The 20,749-nt window shown below is 40.7% G+C and overlaps 1 protein-coding gene across 3 annotated transcripts in view; it reads left to right on the top strand.

Moving 5' to 3' along the window:
- The window catches only part of nrg3b (neuregulin 3b), a 206,106-nt gene that overhangs the window by 168,375 nt on the left and 16,982 nt on the right, over positions 1–20,749 (top strand). The window contains exons 3-4 of one of the 3 annotated variants that reach the window (XM_086195604.1): positions 9,763–9,836; positions 17,537–17,560. In XM_086195604.1, the coding sequence (XP_086051730.1) occupies positions 9,763–9,836; positions 17,537–17,560 (98 nt within the window). Of the gene's footprint in view, positions 1–9,762; positions 9,837–17,533; positions 17,561–20,749 lie in introns of all 3 variants that reach the window. The other 2 variants (XM_086195603.1, XM_086195605.1) reach the window with 2 other exon arrangements.

Here is a 20,749-nt window from a genome sequence, read left to right as displayed (position 1 = left end):
ATAAAAAAGTATGGATGATCTCAGTCAACTTGCCTTTCCCGTGGTACGACGGAAGAAAATACAGTGTTGGCGCTAGCACAAGTTAAAACTAGGCCAGAGTTGTCTCTAGATTAACATATCACAAAGTGAGAAGACAGCGAGTGCACTGTGTTTACCTCGTCTGATATGAGTTACAGCAGGTAAATCAGCTTAAGGTGCAGTCTCAGAAATAACTTTAAGAGTATATGTCTGTATCGCCGTACTTTTAATTCTCTCCGTCTTTTGGCACTTCAGTTAGAAGTACTTTAGTTTGACTGAAGTACAAGTTGGTGGGTAGATCCATCAGTACTCTTTGTTCAGACCACTTAGTGAATATGCATATAGGCTTGTCTTCATCTTTTTCAGCAAAAGCACTCAATGCAGTTTAAGCTTTGTTGTTGTGAACTTTTGACCTTTTTGTAGGGGAAAAATATCACTAAACAAAGCCCACATTTGCTTCTCCAAACGTCTTCAACAATCTAAATATGGAAGTGTAATTTCTAATAATTAGGTTAAGATTTCTCTATTCATGTACAGTAAGCCCCTGAAGATATTATTCATGATGCAAAATAACTGAAGTGAATCTTAAAGCTCCTTCACATGCTCATTTGCACCAGAGCCCAATTAATACTGTGGCGTCAGTATACAAGGAGCGAGATGAATTGATCCATCTCTCCCCAGCACCCGCTGTGATGTCGCTGTTGTGGAAATTTGCCTAAAATCCTTCTGGTGATGATATAAAAGCAGTGAAGCTGGACACAGGGACAGGCTTCACGGTACGCGTCTGTCTCCGTGTGTATGAAACCTATTCTGATCTCCAGCCGTTGTCTTTGCACAGGGAGTCTAAACATGCTCACAAATTATGCTACAACCTGAGCAGCGGAGACCAGTATTTCAGTTTGAGGAACAAGGAGATGGACTTCTCTCTCGGGGAATTGAATGACCTTCGTTACCTATAGAACCTTATCAGGAATGTAGCTGTTAATGAAGACTGAATTAAAGCCTGACCTGGGGATCATAAAACCCCAGAAATTCCCCTCACAGATATCTTCAGTGTTCTGAGAATTTTCCCCAACGTGTTCTCCTCCGCCCTCTCTTCCTGGTTGTCGGTATGTGCGCGTGTGTGTGTGTTTATGTCGTGCACGTAGTCTTCGCAAAACCCATAACAGAGAAAAATTGCAAACGTACAAGTGAAAGGAAATGCTTTCCCGTATATTATATCAATAACATAAGCCTGATTAGTTGATTTGATGAAAGAACAAGGTCTATACGTGTATTATAGGAAGAGCGACCTTTTATGACTTCTGCTGTGATGTGGCACTATACATAAAATAAAGTAAAATATAATTAACTTGACTTTCATAGAGGCGCGGGGTCCCATTGTGGTGGCAGGGCGTTCGTCCCACTATAACGCTAGAGGAAACATTGCAATATATCAATAACATTATGCAAATGCAATGTAATAGTCATTTATCTGCCACATTCCACTTTTCAGTACGAGATATTTATTCTTTCGCTTCTGTGCCTCTAAACAAACCACGTTAATTGATGATGTTAAGCACGCAAACACGCCAGAAGATCATGATAAATAGAGCTGATGGATGACAGCATTATCTCCCTGCTAGTCTTGTGATGCGCTTTTCGATTTACTGATGAGAATACAAATGTCATTTCTGTGCCAATAGGAATTTACTTGCAGGGGTTAATAGTGCACACTGCAGATATCTAATATTATCCTGGGCCGCAAGTGCAAATCTTATGAATATTTAACCTGCATGGACGACTGCTAAAATTCATACTTACTCTTCAAGAGCAAAGCTTAAAGTATTATTCTCTTCACAAAAAAAAAAGAAACAGAATAGAATTTCCCAGTCGATCAGTATTTTTTTCTTACGATTGTGTGCACATGCAGCCATGCACACACACAGACAGAAAAACGAAAAGAAATCTCTGAAGATGAAGAGGAATACATTCCCTTCAGCCGCATGCATCAACCACCCACCCACCCTCTTTCACTGTGTCCTTCTCCCCTCACCCCTTTCTTCCCCTCTGTTATCTCTAGTCCTTTGAAACAGCACCTGTTACAGACTCGCAGCTTGGGAGCTCTGTCATGATGTAGTGTGCACTCCTGCATAATATAGTGCCAGCATCCAGTTTCACATTGAGTCTCGCTCATGTGCAAAGCAAACAAGCAGGGACGTCTTCATCCTCCAAGAGCTTAATGACTTTTTGCAGCATTATAGTTGGAGCACACCACACCGGGACATCTTGTATTGTGGTGCCCTTTTAGCTCAGTAACTTTTTATTCTGCTCGATAATTCACATGACAGTACAAGTGTGGGTTTATTTTGATTTTTTTTTTCCTTTTCTAATGTCTGCAGCAGCTTTATTTACAGTCTAAGCAGATGAAACTGTAGCTTTCCCTGCTGTTAAAATGGGGATGTTGCTGCAGCAATTAAAGCAGCAAGAAAATGCAAATATACTGTAAACAGCACCAGAGCTCAAAAGAGAGAGAAAGAAAAGTATTTGATGCAAAAAGCGGTGAATCCATATGAAAAGAGTCTGGACCAACACAGTAGAGAGGCACATTAATCAGAAGTCTAATGAGACTGTAATTAACTGTAGTTGTGTTTGCATACCCATTATCTGAGACCAAGGTGTTTGACTGACAGCCTCCATTTAATCACTGAATTCTCGCACCTCATATAATACATCACTTTTCATGTCCGTAGCAAATGAAATGGGTTTATTAATACTCTGTTTCGCCATCAACATCATTAAGCCCACTTAAACTTAGGATGCAAATTATTTGCTGCAACTGCTGCGGTTAAATTACACCGTAAGTATTTGTTGTTTAAAAACAATTAAAAGAAAAGTTACTTCCTCTGTGCTTCATGTAACATTAAAAATTCTTCCCAGCAGATGCATATCTCACATGCATGTAAATAACTCCGGACATATTAATAGACATCCATCAAACTCACTTCTCCACTGTACTGCTCGTGTGTGTGTGTGTGTGTGTGTGTGTGTGTGTGTGTGTGTGTGTGTGTGTGTGTGTGTGTGTGTCGTGAGTGCATGATGGATACGTTTATGTGTGTATTTCTTATTAAAAAAGAAATGATTTTTTTTTCCTCATAAAAAAAATCTATTTCATCACACTAAAAATTAGACAACACCTTCAATCACCTGTGTGGTGTCCACGTTATCTTGTGCCAAATTTATGTTTGATATTTCAGGGAATGCAGTATCACATAAATTAGAAATGTGGGGCGAACAAAAATCAAACCAACAAAAAGGCCTACACTGTGAATCAAAATAATTTATTTAAATATTTAGCAATTAGCGCAATGCCATAGCACATCTGTGCTGCCCATGCATATGCAAATTTTGATTTTATTATGCATGGAGTTATGGAAATTAGGGGTAACGTCCAATTCAGTAATACTTAACACCATCAACTGCACCAGTTGGTGGGCCATATGAAATGTGGCAGTGAGTCAAAAGACTTGGTGCAGTGTGATAAATTTGTCTATTGAGTGTGTGCAGAACTCCTGCTGTCAAATAATGATTGGCTTTGATGTTGAAACTGGCAAAGTTATTTCTAAGAAGTCGGATAATTCAGGGAATTACTATTCTAACGTCTCTTAGCCTATTTGCACCTGCCTTTAAAATACATTTTGGGTGATCGACCTTATAAAAAGGTGTAAATCAGTGGCTGAACCAGCTCCACAGGTGGTTGTGCGCAAGTGTCATCAGGTTAAATCGTGTCTAAATACAATCTGGATAGGAGATGTGTTTTAATGCTAGGTGTAAAAAGATGTTTGATGTTCTTGTAGCAGCTTAATTTTTTTTAATCAAGTACATGCACTCCTCCTGAAACAATAACATGTAACACAGGTAAAAAGCCTAAACAGAAAAAAAACATGCTCACATCTCACTGGAATATTTCCAGTGTTCCAAGTCCTTATGCTAAGCTAGTTGCTTCAGGCAGATCCCTGTTTAATGTACATCCAGGAGGATGATATTGATCTTCCCCTCCAATTATAGAGCTTAAAATTGACCGCCCACTTTTTGAACAGCTCCAGTTCCAGTAATATATTCTGCATTCATTTTCTCCACTGACATTTCAGAAAATCCCTGCATGAGGACTTTTTTACTTGATACCAAATAAACCGCTGAGCAGATGAATCAGGACTCTAAAATATATGATTCGGTGCAGAAAGATCATTTAAAACTGTGAAAAAAATACTGTGTATGTAATAATCTTTAGAGTTAAGAACTACTTGCCCCATAAGGCATTGCGGTCCATATTTCCTACCATTAATTGCTGACTTGTAACTGATTTCTGTAATATGTACTATCAACATTTTCTAAATTTCTTACCGGATGGCAAATCATGCTTCTGTAGCCAGATTCCTCTCAAATGAAAGGGGGATTGAAAAGGAGGAATTAGCACTCTGGGTACTGTTGCAAGAAAAAAAAAAAAAACAGTTTTTCATCAGTCATTGTTGAGGTCGTGAGGCTTTTCACCATCGTTTCAGAAGCCCGGATGGATACGACGTTACAGCGACAGATGAAACTCCTCAATGGAGAATAGGAATGAAATCATCACTTTCAAAAGCACAACTGTTAAGCTGTACTGGCGAGAAACCCCAAAAAATTCTTAAACTATTCCTGTTACCTACCCTTAATGGAAAGTGGAAATAGTTATCCAGGGTGAAGAATGAGCTTTGCTAAAATTAACTGAACCGTACTGGAAATATGTTCGTGCCATTACAATTACTGTTCAGAAGGTAGAAACTATCAAATATTGTGTACCCAAAAATAGGTAGTATGAAACACTTCCAGTGTAATGTTTTATGTCTATGTTTATTTTAAAACTGCAAATGGTGCAGCACTTTGTTACGTGGCTTTTAAAAGGTGCTATATAAATAAAAATTTTACTTTCTTTCCCACTGCCTTCCAAGAAGCCAGATCCGCCCTTGTGCCTCATGAGTTATAGCTCAAATAAAGTTGTTTTACAAGATATGTTTGAGTTAATATGCAAGGGAAATAAGGCGCTAAATGAAAATTTTGGTTGACATTAGCATATTCCTTTCCCTTCTCTCCTTGATCCTCCCATTGCACTCAAAACGATCCTTTTTCCCCCCCTCACTCACTCTGACACTAATTAACAGGCAGGATGGTGATTAGTTATGAGGCAGTGCTCCCCACCCCTCCATCATCTTGCAGACTCAGAGGTGTGTTTTCTCTCCGACTGGAACATGTGTTAAAAGCAGCTGGGCAGTCACAGACAGCTCTGGAGCAATCGGGGGAAACATGCTCCGAGTCTGGAGCTGCTGTTCAAACACACTGTGGCTGCAGGATATCAACATACACACTCGAGAAAAAGCTGTCATTTGTGCCCCAATCCATACACAGACACTCACATCTGGGTTCACTTTGAGATATCCCTCCTTTTTTTTTTGGATACACACCAATGCACTCATACATAAATACAAGCTGTTATTCTCCCATTTCACTCATTGGAGATACAAACATACTCAAAGCGCATCATTATCACACATTGTTTATCATCCATTCAGGCATTCGACTGCACGTTAACAAAACACATTTACAAAGCATTGTTTGCATCTCATTGAAGGATGGCTGAGCTCGTTTCGCAGTGTTACAGTACAAAGATGGTAGGAGGGTAGAGATGGAGACATAGACAAACAGAAAGCAAGCCCAGACGTGAACAGATAGCCAGACAGGCCTTCTGCCTTTGGGTTTGTGTTTCAGAATACTAACAAGGCAGCTCACATCACACTCAGGAGAGAGAGAGAGAGAGAGAGAGAGAGAGAAGGTGTGATGTCGAGTGGAACGGCGCAATGGAAGAGGAGGGACGATTTAGCCTTGAAATCTAACTGGTTCCTTCTCAGCATTGTTCATTGTTTACTTGGCAGGCCGGTAATAAAAGGGACACTGCTCATGTTTGATACCAAATTAAGCAATCATTTAGGGTGGCAGAAACTGGAATTTTGGCCGCACAGACATGATCAGCAGCAGCAACATGAACTACTTCTCTCTCACTTCAAACGCCTCACAGTTTATACCTAACAAATGCCGTTTGGTAGTTCATCGGCTGTCTTTGCGTTTGTCAGTCGGACCGGTTCCTCTGTATGCATGTTTTTCTACGGGAAACTTAACATAAAGAAGTGAACTCTGAACTAATTGTCCCTCTCCATAGTGGAAAAAGATGTTTTCATACCTCTACAAATAACAGGTTTGGACTGGAGGTACCATGTTTTTATGTTGTCCACCCGTTCATCATTCTCATTGTGGGAAATCTCATGACTCTTCAAATTTGGGACAAACATCCCCTGGGACTCATGGATGAGCTGCAGAGATTATGGTGTTCAAAGCTCAAAGTCACCTTCACCTCGCATTTCCAAAACATCTGCCCTTTTTCACTTTAATGTGATATTTCAGGAGCATCTTGAGGGAATTCCTTCAAATTTGGCACAAAAGTCCAGTGGGACTCATGAATGACCTGAGAATATTTTGGTTTAATGTCAAGGTCCTGGTCACCTCACATCGGTGTGATACTTGGTGCCAAATTTGGCACAAATCTCCACTGGGTGGAATCATCCATCAGTAGTGGCGTATCTCCAATATGAAATGGTACACCGTTTTCTTTTCTCATAAAGCTTCTATTTTTGTTTGAATCACATTTTTTCGATGATGAAAACTGAGAGATGAGTGAGAATCCAAGTCCTGCTATTCATCTTCAAAATGACGATTGGGCTATTTACTGAACACATATTGGTCATCATATTCAGATTACAAATAATAACTTTAATGGTGAAGTTTATGATATATTATTGAGGTTGGCAGTTTTGGTGGCAGTCCAAGGTTGTACGTTAGTCATTTGGAGATAGAGACAATTACAGGAAAATCATTATTATCCCCTCATCGGAAGCACAGATCGCAGGTTTTCTTTTTTCCGCTCATGACTTGAGAAACAGACAGTTTGAGGTCTAAGATGTAGTGGAGTTTAGTTCAAGGGTGTTTTTCAGTCATCTGAGCAGTAATGAGTCCTATTTCTATTTAAAGGAGCAATTATAGAGCCACATAACTGTGATATTCACCACAGTTTCAATTCCTTCAAAACTCTCTTTCTGTCTCACTCAACATGTAAAATGTTGTTTCCATAGAGCTTTTTTTTTTTTTTTTTTTAAAGCAGCTGTAATCATTATTGTTGGAGCAACAATGGATGACTTTGTTCATGCGACTGGGATCATGCAGAAGATTCTCACCTTCTTCTGCTGTTCCTCTCCTCTCTGCAGAGAATTCAGCACATTGCTTTGGTTCTCCTGATAATCAGTATTGACTCAGCGACCAAATTCTTCAGTCCTGTATCCAGATAACGGGGTTGGTGTGGTTTGGGCTTGTAGTGTTTAATTATTGTAAAATACAAGGCGGGATTAAAACAAATATAATCAAATTAGATTGAAGATTTCGGGGAATATTGCTGTGTAAGTGAGACCATCCTGGTAAGAAAGGCTTAAATTACTTCCCTATCATTCTGTAAATATCCTGCGTATCGAATGATCATTAATTACTCCATTGGTCATGTTTTTCTGAATTAATGTTTGGATTCCGGCTCATTCTTAATCATTAACTGCAAAAAAGTGCAAAAAGACAAAGTTAGCGAGTGCAGTGGCTGCTGAGCAAAATGAAGCTTTTAGGTTGTAAAGAGGCGTATTTCTGGTAACAAGAAGGACAAAAAGCCAGTAACCAGACATGAACGGCATAACAATCTTAAAGGCTGGTGCTTTTTTCATTTGTTCCAGTGCCCACAAGTGACCGTAAACAAAAATCAATGCAGCTTCAGATCATGAAGAACTTGAAACTCGAGTTAGTCTTTGTACATGGTGCAGCTCCTTGACGAAACAAACGCCAAAGTTTTGCTAATGCACTTCATTTGCGAGACACAAACTTGCTTGTGTCACTCCGTCTTCCTCAGTAGGCCGATGTTTTTTTTTTAAGATAAAAAAAAATCACCCAATAGATGCCAGATAAAGGCACAAATGGCAGTGGCAATGGATATGAATATGTGCAAACAAACAAAGACAGTTCTTTCCAGTGTTCAGTCTGATCACAGCCTCTGCCAGCTGCTTAGTTCGCTTTACATGCTGTAAATCACTTGTTGGCTGTGATTTTCATTATTATTGTTTTTCTTCAAGCTATCAGGCCAAAGAAAGATTAGTCAGACTAAGTGGTTCATGACTGGTCTGTCACTCATCCAGTACATTATCCTGCAAATGGAACTGTGACACGGGTGGAAATGTGTTGGACAGATATCGGGAGACAAACCGAGTGTAAATCCCTCTATGCTTACCAACACTACATAATCAACTGATGGTATAGAGAAACTATAGACAATTCTGTAATATCGGTCACTCATGTTTAAGTTGACACATCAAAGCAAATCCCCTAATTGTCTCCTCTAAGCCTTTAAGAGCAGAGGGACGGATCTGCCCACTCCATGGCGACTGTTGGAGTAAAATGTGCTTATGTGCTCTCTGAGACTAAAACTGTATGTAGAACAAGCAGGAATATGCCAAAATGGGGCTGAGTACCAATGCAGAATTTAATATTTCTGGCCCAGAGGCATTATGTTTTCCAGCTGCTCATGCGTACACCAATGCCATATGAGAGGAAAGCCTTAAATGAATTTCTTCAAATTTGGTAAAGATCACTTTTACCCCATATAAATACGGTAAGTCAGGAATGGCTTGAGGCCAGTCTCTTATGATTTAGCACAGACATTCACTGGGACTCAAAGATGAACCGGAAAGATTTTGGTGCTCAAAGGTCAAAGTCACTCTGACAGGCACACGACACTACAACTCAGGAGCACCTTCAGAAATCCCTTCAAATTTAGAACTAAGGTCCACTGGGACTCAAGGATGAACCAAAACTGATGTAAGGTCAAAGGGCACAGTCACTGTTACCTCATATGAGCTTAATATGTCTGGATCACCTCGAGGGAATGTCTCATAATTTGGCACAAATGTCCACTGGGACTCAGAGAAAACCTGAAAAGATTTTGGTGCTCAAAGGTCAAAGTCACTATGACAGGCACACAATCGTAATGTGGTACATCTGATTATCTTTATTATGTCTTCGTGAGGTGCTCTACTCTACTAGTGGCAGCTAAATGGGATTCAGTCAAATGAACAAACGATTAAAAAAAAAAATGTTGATGGATCTACAAGTGTTGATGATTTTGAGGTATCTGGCATTTGTTAATGAAGGCAAATATCTGGAAATTCCCAGGATTTACTTGCAGCTTCTTCTCCGCTCTGCATCTTGTGTTGTCTCACGCCAAGTACTCTCCATCCCAGTACCCCATCTCTTTCCACTGGGACCTGGCATTCCTGTCAGTCATGTGCTATCAGTAAGGCTACAGGCACTGCTTAGGTCTGCCCAACTCTCTTTCTCCTCTTCTCTTCCTCTCACCCCACCCCTCCTGACAGTTCCTGTGTATCTCCCTGCACCACCCCAGTCTTCAGTGAGCACGCCGTTTTGCTGTCCTCCATTTAGGATTCCTGTTCTCAGCTGTCCTTATCTGAATCTCTCTTCTGCCAATAGTTATGCTGAACTTTGTTTCTTTTTTTTTTCTTTTTTTTTGCTTGGTTTGTCTTACTTCTAATCTCAAATCTTGCTCCGTGTCTCTTTTTTTTCCCTCTGTCTCAGGTGTAAGGAAGGCTACCATGGACTACGCTGTGACCAGTTTGTACCCAAGACAGATGCTATCTTGTCAGACCCAAGTACGCTCTCTTTCTTATTTTTCCTCCGTCAGTATCAATGTATTAATCTGCAACATGGAAACCAATTTGATAATGATATAATCCTTGGAAAGAGTATTACACTGTGCTATATCAGTCAACAAAATTGGACAAATGATAAAGTCGACTTTTGGAGGAAATTATAAATGTAGTTATGAATCCAGCTATAAAAATTCATGTGTAAAAATACAGAAATAAAGAGGGATACGGTCTTTTAAGGATATGGACATGACGCAAACACACGGTAACCCCAAATGAACTCTGCTTTTACTTGTATTATTACAACTAATAAATTATAACAGAGGACTAACAAAGGTGCAAAAGCACAAATGGGAAAGGGAAACAGGATAAGGCCAATAAACAATTGAAAGTCAGACTTATCTATTGTGCAGTTGGCAAAAGAGACCTGATTAACAGCTGAGATGAGGCTTAACCCGAGGAACTAGGAGTGAGTCAAATCAATGGTACAACAGCTTATTTGTGAATTGCCAATTAAAGTTACCAATAATGAAGGCGCTAGGGTATTGGTGTTAATGGAGATAGTGTGGAAATAGTTGTGGCAGAGAGTGTTTAGTTTGATGTGCTGTGGTGAGGAGAAGCCATGGAGGCGATTTCCTCGTGAGCCGGTGATGTGCGTTCCCTTATCTGTGATGATTTTCCGTCATGCAGGTCATGCTATTTGATGTTGCAACAGCGGGGGGCCAAATGTGAATGGTTGCTAAATCTCTTTGGAAGGGAGGGAAAAGCAACTCTGTAGATGGGTGTTCTGCTCTGCTCTGCTCTCGACATTCTCCAAACCTTCTCTGTTTGGGCCACTGCACCTGCCCACTAACTTAAAAGGAATCTGGGTGCTAAAACAATATAAAAACGATAAACAATGTTCCAGGTGAGTCTCGTTCAAGGTCACAAATCCACCTGAAAACAATTTTTTTTTTAAATAGTCAAATAGAAAGGCACATGATGATTGCTCTTTTAGATCACTTGCTCCAATGTGTTTCTCATATGTAACACAACCTGACGATGTCAGAGTGCTGCTTGAAACATCAGTCATGACATCACAAGGGAAGCGGGCCGCACATTAATACATTCACCAAAGCTGGACCCATTAAAGGCTAATTGAGCTGGGATTTACTGACGATTTCAGTCGTTATCACAGACAAAAGTTAGATGTTAACGATTGTTTTTTGGCCACAGTGAAAGGGTTTTGCAGTCGTGAGCCAGCAACAATAACAAGGCATAAGAACTTGCCTGGAAGCCAAAGAAAGATAATTTCACAGTTGATAAAACAAACGACAAATGGGTGAAGAACCTGTCAGACAGGAGCTTACCCACCTACAGAAAGATGCCCTACCTCGAGGATTAAACTTTGCCATCAGATCAAGGCATTTACCAATAGTTGACCCCATCGAGCAATAAAGTCAACCATAGGGAAAAACTATTTAACTGAAGCCGAGGCAGAAGCGCTCAGGATGACCGGTTCCTGCCTGATTTTTGGTAAAACAGCTCACTCCCCTTTTGAAATTAAACAGCCCCCTTGTTAAAATCCAGTTTGTGGGCTACAGCCTGAAAGGGCACTGACACCAGGGTTTACCAGACGATGTATCCATTTTCTACCACTTATTCTGTTAAGCGTCGCGGGGGGGCTGGAGCCTATCCCAGCAGCCTTCCAGGCGAGAGGTTGGGTTCACCCGGGACGGGTCACCAGTCCATCGCAGGGCCAACACATAGAGACAGACAACCATTCACACTCACAGTCACACCTACTGTCAATTTAGAGTATTTATTTAGCCTAGTCCCCTAATTAATGAATTGGCAAAGTAAATGAAGTACACTCATAGTGTGGGCAAAAAGAGGTGAGGGGAGATGTGTGGATTCTCTGGTAGCGAGATCTCTGGTAAGCTTACTTAGGCCTCTTCAGAGGCAACCAATCAAAGGCAATGAAGCCCATGCACCACCCAAAGACTCACTGCCACTGCAGTGGTTCATGGGGATGCAGAGGGGTGTAACCAACACCTTAGATAAAGGAGCTGTTTTTGAAATGGTATAATCTTAATTCCAGGCATTTTGCTCACTGCGCTGGCAGATAACTTATTACAAGCTTGTTTCTGCAATAAACCACCAATGCAGTGAAGCTCACTCCTATCTTTTTATTTTCATCTGGCACAAAGACATCGTCAGTTTCCTGTTGTTCACATATAACAATCTCCCTGCATTCTTTGAATCCCCATGACACCTCTGCAGTGTAGTTAAAAAATAAAAGCAAAAGTCAGAGGTACAGCGGAAGAGAAATTGGAGGCCCTGAGTGTTTCCCATGAGACTGCAGCTTTACAAATTCACACTGTTTTATGAAGTCACTTGGCTCCTTTGCGCCGAGAGTCAGAGAGAAAACGTACCACCTATTGCCTTCCGTTTGATACCACCAGGCCCAGTGAAAGTGTTTTAATGGGGTCACAAGCCAGTGTCACGAAAGATGTTTTATACTCCCTCATGGCACCAAGTTCTCACTATGGGATTTGTTTTTTCCATCCATGGGCAGGCATCAGTTTTGTCAGGCGGAGACTATGTCTTCCTGCGTTCTACCCCCAAAAAAAATGGAAACGACACATTGATTGAATGTTTTGTTAAAAGTTTATAAGCCTTTGAAGGCAAGATTAAAAAAAATGTTTGTTTCAAGTGATGTATGTGCTATTTTACGTTGTCTCATTCCAATGATTTTTTTTTTAAACTGCTGATTGCAGATGGAATATTAAAATCTATCCATTGCATGAATTGGCTATAAAACAGTTTAATAAGGATTTGAGTAAGTACAGCACACTATCCTAGGAATCTCCGAAGCTATGAAGCAATATTTTCACCGTGACTGCTGGCAGGACCCATCGTGTGTTGTGACAGGAGTAATAAAAGTCATATACTAAACAGAGATGAGAAGATTTGCGTGTTGCTTGTGATGAATGATGCAACAGTTTTTTGGAACAACCCATTATACATATTAATGGAAATATGTACAACCTTTGTAAGAGAGAAGGCAGCCGGAAAATGTTTATAAAAATACTGCACATTTTAAAGTCAGAATGCTTGTCTTTCTTTCTGTGATAAAAACAAAACTAAACCAAATGTTTATGGAATGTATTTTAAGAAGGAGACATTATGAGAATAACATTTTCACCGATCGTACTGAATAAGGATGAATTTTATTCAGTTTTCTTGTACGACATTGAAGATTTGTAGTGGGAAAATTGCCTGGCTGTTATAACAGACAAAGATGGTTGGGTGTCAAAGATCTGCAAGACACCAACCCATCCTCAAAAGAATGTGGCAACCATTTTTGAGAAACAAGCTTATTGTTTATCATTTTTAGAACTGGACAAGCAGATAGACACCCTTCTGTTCACTCTTTGTGCATTGCTGAGCTCCAGATCCCCAGAAGGTGCCCAACTGCTAGTTTGCTTAGCTGCCATGAATGCAACGCGGAGGCAGTTGAGAAAACCGTCTCAAAAAATCATCAAATCAAAGTCAAAGTCATTCAATCCACTTCCCTCCAGAATGTTCTTCATCTGCATTAATAGAACAAGGGTTGTGCTTAACATTCGCTACTAAAAAAAGCAGCTGAAAACCATGAGATGTTGTTATTTTTATTCTAGAGATAGTGTTTGGCAAAATAAGCTAACTAGCCATCTGGTGGGGGGGTCTGGAGCTCTGTAATGTATACAGAGAAAACAGAATGGTTTAGATCTGCTTGTCTGGCTCGAAAAATGATTGACAATAAGCTAATCCCCCCCCCCCCCCCCAAAAAATCACACCTTCTTTCAAACTGGTTTCTAGTCATTTCCAGAAGGTTCTATATGGTGAACACAAGCCTCTCATAATCATCCCCACTCATCCCTGCTGTATACATTATTACATGTAATTGAAAGAATAAAAGATCCCATATCTTTGAATTTTTGTATATAAATAGTTGGGATTACATGAATGTTTTTTTTCTTTTGTGTTTTTTTTATATGTGGCATTCATTCTGTTGTTTGCAATGCGCTCATCCAGTAATCGTGTACTCTAAGTCCTTAAGTCACCAACGCCGATCATACAAAACTGTGCTGTAACAAAACTCCACGGATGCACCTGCTCACAAAGGAAATCTGTCATTTTATGGCCACAATTGTACAACCACCAGTAGAGATAAGTATAGTGGGAAAGATTTGAAAGAGGAATCAAGTCTATTTTGATCTCTGTTGATACAAGCATCTAAATTTACCCAGATTACTTAGGGTTGGGTGGATTATCTAGCTTCCAAAAGCTAAATCATTTAATAGCATACACACATACATGCGCACACTTTCAGCAACTATGAGTGGAACAACCTCTAGTGAAATTCATTTCATTGTGTGCGTGAGTGCATGTTTGTTTTCCCATGAATATTTGCATGAATTTAATTCTACATCTTCATCCATTGAGCTGCCAGGATCAGACACAAATCACCCCCTGGGGTGAGACAAAAGTTTTATCTGTCTTGCACGTACTTCTCCTCTCAGCCTTCTTTTCCCTCCCCTGAAATCACTCTCTGTGCACCTAGCGTTCGCAAATCATCCATCAGCCCCCCCTTCCCCTTCTTTGTCTTACTATTGAGTGGCCACAATGCAGCTACTCAAGAGAGCAGTCCGTACTGGCACAGCACCACTCCGTCATACACACATCCATACACAGAATAAAAGAGAAGACTTAGACTGTCATGCACATCTCAAAAGCTCAGGGGCAGAAGGAAGAGAGGCCCCCTGCCAGTGACACTGCTGTGAACTCAGCTTGGAGAATGAGGCTGGAAAAAGGTGCAAGGGTCTCACATATTGGTGCGCAGTGGGGAAGAGACTGGGTCTTTAATTGGAGGCATAAGAGTGTAGGAAACTTGCACTTTAGTTTTTTCCTAGTAAAGAATCAGTGGAGTTACTCAGTTTATTCTCTGATTTAAGGGCAGGCCACAAATGTTCATTTGGGTCGGATGTACATCAGAGACTATGGCGGTGACGTCTGTTGGGTGATCGAGGAGGGTGAAGAGGAAGACAAGCAAGCTTTTAGTTTTAAATATGTGATTTATAAAGAGGCAGGCAGCAGGCCTTTAATTTGAACTATTTATCTCCAGTTGATAAAGTAAGTAGCTCCACAGTATTCGATTCAGAGAGACTCACAAACATTGGCTCAACACTTCCCTGCTCACCAAAGTGAAGGATTGGATTAAGGGTTTGATTGTCTCTCCCACCCGCCAGATTTCTGTCCCTTAATCGGGCCAAAAGCATCTGATGTGATGCACAGGTATTCTCCTGTCTTGCTCAAGGTTCCCACAAGACGAGTGTAAATGATTCCCTGGGGTGCTTTGAGTTGCCAGTGTGAAGGATTGGGAGCCTGCACATATTATGATTGGTGAATGTCTCCAGACAAGGCAATGCCAGAGGAAGGGATGTGTATCAGTGTTGTAATGATATCAGCTGCACAGGCTGTGACAGTCAGGGCGATTTAGAGTGGAGAAGTGTTGGCTGTTGCCACCAGCAATCATGGAGAAAGGCTTGAATGGATAATACAGATCGGGCAACATCAGGAAGATGCTGCATTCTCATCTTTGGCTTTGCCAAATTTCTGTTTGCCATGGTGACAGTAATCACCTGGTAACAAAAGTGTCTGCCATATCTTTATCATACCTGTTAGATGTCAAAACTTGCTCACGGCAAAAAAGCATCATGTCTGCCGGCCATGATTGATTGGCTCTCGACTGTTTTAATCATTAGTGTGTGAGCTGCTGTGAGGATGAGTATGATTCAGCAGGAGAGTTTAATAAATGCTGACATTTGTTTACAGATCCTTAAAGCTGCAAGAGATAAATCTGGATGTGAAGAAGTTACTGTTTGTAGTGTTGAATAAAATCATGATGAAGCCTGTTTCCTTTCTCAATACAAACATGCAACAACAACTGATCAAAACAGTGTTGCTGTCTCTGATTCAAATAGGAACTGAATTATTGATTAATTTGGGGATTTCATTTTTTTTTCCGGATTGTTTTTCTTTTCATTACCCGTAAAAATGATACTCCTACAACTGTATTTTGTAGTTGTGTATTTTACACTGTCTTTAGCTCATCATGTTTTTCAAAGCTGCATTTACTTCTTTGTGACTCCAGGATGCAGAAAGAGTAAGGCACACATATTTAGCTTCAAACTAATAGCTTGTTTTGTTTTAGCTCAAATCAAAGGGCTTGTGGATTACTGGGCATACGGATGGATAAAGAGGATATGGATTAGACAGGACAATGTGCTTCACTGTCTTTAAACTGATATTTTTGGACAGTTTGGGCTGTTTTAAGACTTCAGTCATCATTAGCTTCAAGCTAAATATACATTACTGGTTCTTTCTGCCTTCTGGAGTCATAAAGAAGTGATACAGGAGGTCCAAACGTCTTTGTGAGCTCAACATACCTATTTGTGAGTACTTGAAAAGCAAAAAATGCTGTTTAGGTGAAGTTCCACTCCAAGACTCTGTCCAGCAGTCGCTGAGCTTAGCTCAGCAAAGTTAAGTTTGTATACAGTGAGGTAAGTAAGGTTCTCTCGCAAATATTTCATTTGATTATTAACACATGATTTGATTCGAACATGTTCCTTAAAAATGATATACATTTCACAATGATCAGAATCCATTCATCCTGAAGTTCATTTATCACTCCAATTCTACTGGGCTTTATTTAAAAAAAAAAAAAACGTTATGACAGATTTTTTTTCATTCTACAATGGAAATTCCTCCATGTATTTTTTTCTCTCTTCTTCTTCTTCTTTCCCTGTGTTTTTTGAGAGTGCCCACCACATAATCTGTCTGGGGCTTGGAAAGCCACATTCTATTTAAAACTCCGACCACCTCTGTCAGAAAAGCAATTACTAGTGAGGGTTTCATTTTAATTTAAATGAGATTACATTACAGTGACATGAAAAAGGGGCACTGTCAGGATGGAAAGAACACGAGTGCTCCTTTTTATCTGTTTCCCCAGCACTGGGATTGGGGGTAAAGTCTTGAGAGAGAGAGAGTGTTTGTCAAAATGTGTGCGTTTCAGTGTGTGTGTGTGTGTGAGGCAGAGAAATATGGAGTGTAGTGTGCTGTGTATGCCTATGGCTGCACAAGCATGTGTGAATGTGTGTGTTAGTGCGGTGCATCCGAAAGCAACCAGCTTGTGAATATTGAAAAGCTATGCTTGGAGACAGAGAACAATTACTGCAATGCCTTGGGCTCAAATCAATATAAAAGGCCTGTGCAAAACAACGTCAGTGACATAAAGCTTTATGATATGTCATTTTCAACTTTTATTTCCATGATCCTTCCTCTAATCCTCTCAGCCCTCATATCGCTGTTGTTTTCTTTCTTCATTCAAAGCCACTGCAGGATGCGTGAATTCTCAGTGTATCATGGAAAAGCAAACCAAGCTTGTGGGGTTGGCTGGCTCATTACCTGCTGCACAAGAGAGAACCGTGTCAGAAATAGCCGTCAAACCCACTTTAGGTTGTAGTTGCAGTTTATGTCTCTCTAAGGTGAATTTTGAGCAAGATTGAGGTGCATCATGTCGCAACTTTAATATTCCTCTATCTCCCCTACCCCTTCTCTTTCTGTCTATCCATTGACTCCCCCTTTCTGATGCTATCCGGCCTTCAATCGAACAGCAGATGAACTTGGGATCGAGTTCATGGGTAAGACAACTTTTCATTGACTTCCTCTGGAGTGCTCAATCTTTATGGTCCTTATACATGCATGAAAGGCTGCATGCAGAACACACAATCCAGCGCAACAAGGCCGCTCACCTTGGAAAATTAATGTGGGCCAGTCGCCATGGAAACACCATGGTGGTGAATTAGGTGTATTCTGTCTGCATGAAGAACGGTACTGTTAGAGAGGAGTGATGTAATGAGAATGGAGCATTAAAGACTCCAGACTGCATGCGCCATTATGGAGGCACTTTCTAAAACTAATACTTTTATGCATGAACATTTGTGAGAAGCGTTCTTTGAAAAGCACAAATAGTTTGTTTGTATTTTGTGATGTGCGTGTGTTTCATCTGGATGGATTGGCAGAGGAATCATAGGGAAAAGCCTGTACAAACACCAAAGTGAACAAAGTGTAAGAAATGATTCAAGGAAACACAATTGAAAGCTCTTTTGAATTCTATTTGTATAACCTCAGGTACATTCCCACCTTCCAGGTGGCTAACTGATCTTTAAAAACACATTTCCAGCCTTTTTTTCTTTTAATAATAACATGCTGTGCTATGTCCAGAGGGAATATACAGTCATACCATGCACATAAAGACGCCACCACATTCACGCTGTTTTCATTTTCTCTTTTGCCATTTCCCTTGTTCTTTGTTTCTCTTTTATGCATACATAAAATCACAACCCTGCCTGCTGTGAAGTTTTCCATTAACAGCTTCATACACTGCTGTCATGTTACACAGTTCAGGAAACTGGGAGTGCGAGTCTCTAAAAGTGAGGCCTGCGTGTAACATTTGTCAGTTCGCTGATTGTAATCTTGGGATTTGATTAGTTGAGAAGGCTGCTGCAGGTGGGCGGATACATTAAAGAAAATGAGAAGGGGACTGATCGATTGATAGCTGACAACAGACAGGCTCATACACAAAGAGTTTCTGCATTTTGAACGAAGACTATGCACGCTCACTCTCTTATTTATCTAAGGCTGATATGTCGGCGGCAGCGACAGTGACATTACAGCAGCTGTTTGATGTGGGATTGAGTCTCTTAATATGTTCTTGTCTTTTGATTTTCTTACATTCTTCAGCCCCGCAGCTGTAACTCTGAGTATCGCACTAGTTCACTCTGATGTATTTCAGGCTGAATAGCCCCTTTTGTCATGGATACTTTAGCATGGTGTTCATTATAGCATTTTTCTAGTCATGTGTGGAGTGGTTGGTAAGGCAGAGCAGGCCATATGGGATTGCCCTGTCCTTGTGTCAGTATTACATATCTTAGCCAGTATAGCTGAGGCTGTTGGGTTTGCAACGTTTTCCAGCATGCTTTTGCATCTAATTTGAAAAATGCCTTGTAGGCACCAGGCATGAAAGGCCTGTAATGGTTTTATGCACATACTGCATGTTGGTCTCTCCTTGCAGCCATTCAGCAGAGCTTTGAAGACAGCTGTTTTTATGCTCAGATTTTGAAAAACCCTATTTCATCTACCCCCCCCCCCCCCCCACAAAAAAAGCAGAGGCTTGTCTCAGGTGGTGCTCCACATGACCACCGATGATGCTGCAGTGGGAAATAATATCCCCCTGTATATTTCAAAGATGCAGCTGTTGAGAGGTCATTTCACCGATGGTAAATGGCTGGAGGGTTTACAGGCTCACGGATTTACACGGCTTGATATTGAAGTGACACATTATTCCTAAACAAGGAGCACAGGCAACTTGTGCTTTTGTTAAAGTGCACCTTTTTGTCAGCGTGTTGTTCCTGACAAATTACAGGATGTGTCAAAAATGTGCGAGTCTGCCGCTCAGGCGTATTATAATGTTGGTGTCAAATGTGTTATAGGTGGCACAACAGAAGCTGACAACTAAATCCCAAAGCTGATCTTATCAGCAGTTATTGTCTCAGTTTACTTTTATGTTTCAACGTACATAGAAATGTAAGCAGAGGTATTTAATTACAATTTAATGTACATTTGTTTTGTTGTTTTGCACAGGCAATACCCATTGATTAAGTAGTACTTGTGCTAAAATTGCATTTTTGTCCTGTAAAGATTTCATCCATTATGTATGTTCATCCCTGCTCAAACAGATCAGCATAAATCTACAGTGCATCATATTCTCATAAAAATGAACGTCCCTTTTATACAAACACTCACCAAACGAGTTCTCCCAGTGCTCTTTAAACTCCTCATTAGCAGGTAGATCAAGTTAACATGGAGCTTTTGTCTGTGGTGGCATTCCGATAGGATGCACATGCTCTGCGGGAAACTCACACACAGCAAAGACTTCCGGTTATCTCTCTGACTCCAATATGGATAAATAACGTCTCCATGTTCTTTGAGACCAAATTGGGATAGTTACAACATTGAAGGTTACAACTGCGCCTATACCATAATGTTCCATATTATGGCTCAGATATATGTTTACGAAAAGAAAACTACAAATAATGTCAAACTCAAAAGTAGCCAGCTAGATAGATCTGTTCTTTTAGCACAGGAAGCTCTTCAACAAGTGTTGCAGGAGGTTGATAAACCCGTCCAGACAAGCAGGATGAGAAAGACCTCCCAGGACAGGTCTCTGTTGACAGCCTCAAAAGCCACAGACAAGCCCTCAAAGGTCATGAACAGGCTGCAGCGATGTTTTCTGCACTTGTTCAGGTGGTAAAATCAGACTCGAGGGAATTATTGTTTTTGTGCGATTGAATAACATCACAGGAGGTTGTGTTCAAGGTCAAGAATGAGAGTAGGACAGCAAAGTCTCACCAAAACTCCTCAGTAAATGTTATTGGATTACTTATATAGCACGATTTTGGAATGGCAGCTTTACCCTGCTCATTTTTGACCGCTAGACGATGTGTTTTTTTGATAAGCTGGCAGCGTGCACACCTCCTCTGTCATAAGTAATCCAGCTGCCCGGTCAGACTCGTATCTGCTGGGGTCAACTGCTACATGTCCCAGCTACTTGTGACCTTATGCCTCTGTCGCTGATGTGCAGGGGTCTGACAGGAAGCTCCGGGAGCATTCATTTGCCGCTAATTCCCTGTCGCCATCAGTCTCTGGATGCTGACACACATACACTACATGCACAGTCACTGCTGTAGACACTCTGTTGGTGTGCCTGCTGGGTTTGTCTGAACGAAATGATTATCACACTTCAGTTAGCACATGCCACTGTACCCTGC

This window comes from Aulostomus chinensis, chromosome 23 (genome assembly GCF_037954235.1).
Source record: "Aulostomus chinensis isolate RoL2024-O1b breed Wild chromosome 23, RoL_Achi_v1.0, whole genome shotgun sequence".
Taxonomy (NCBI): Eukaryota; Metazoa; Chordata; class Actinopteri; order Syngnathiformes; family Aulostomidae; genus Aulostomus; species Aulostomus chinensis.
Note: the sequence above shows the minus strand (reverse complement) of the source record. Positions and strands in the feature narration are given on the sequence as shown.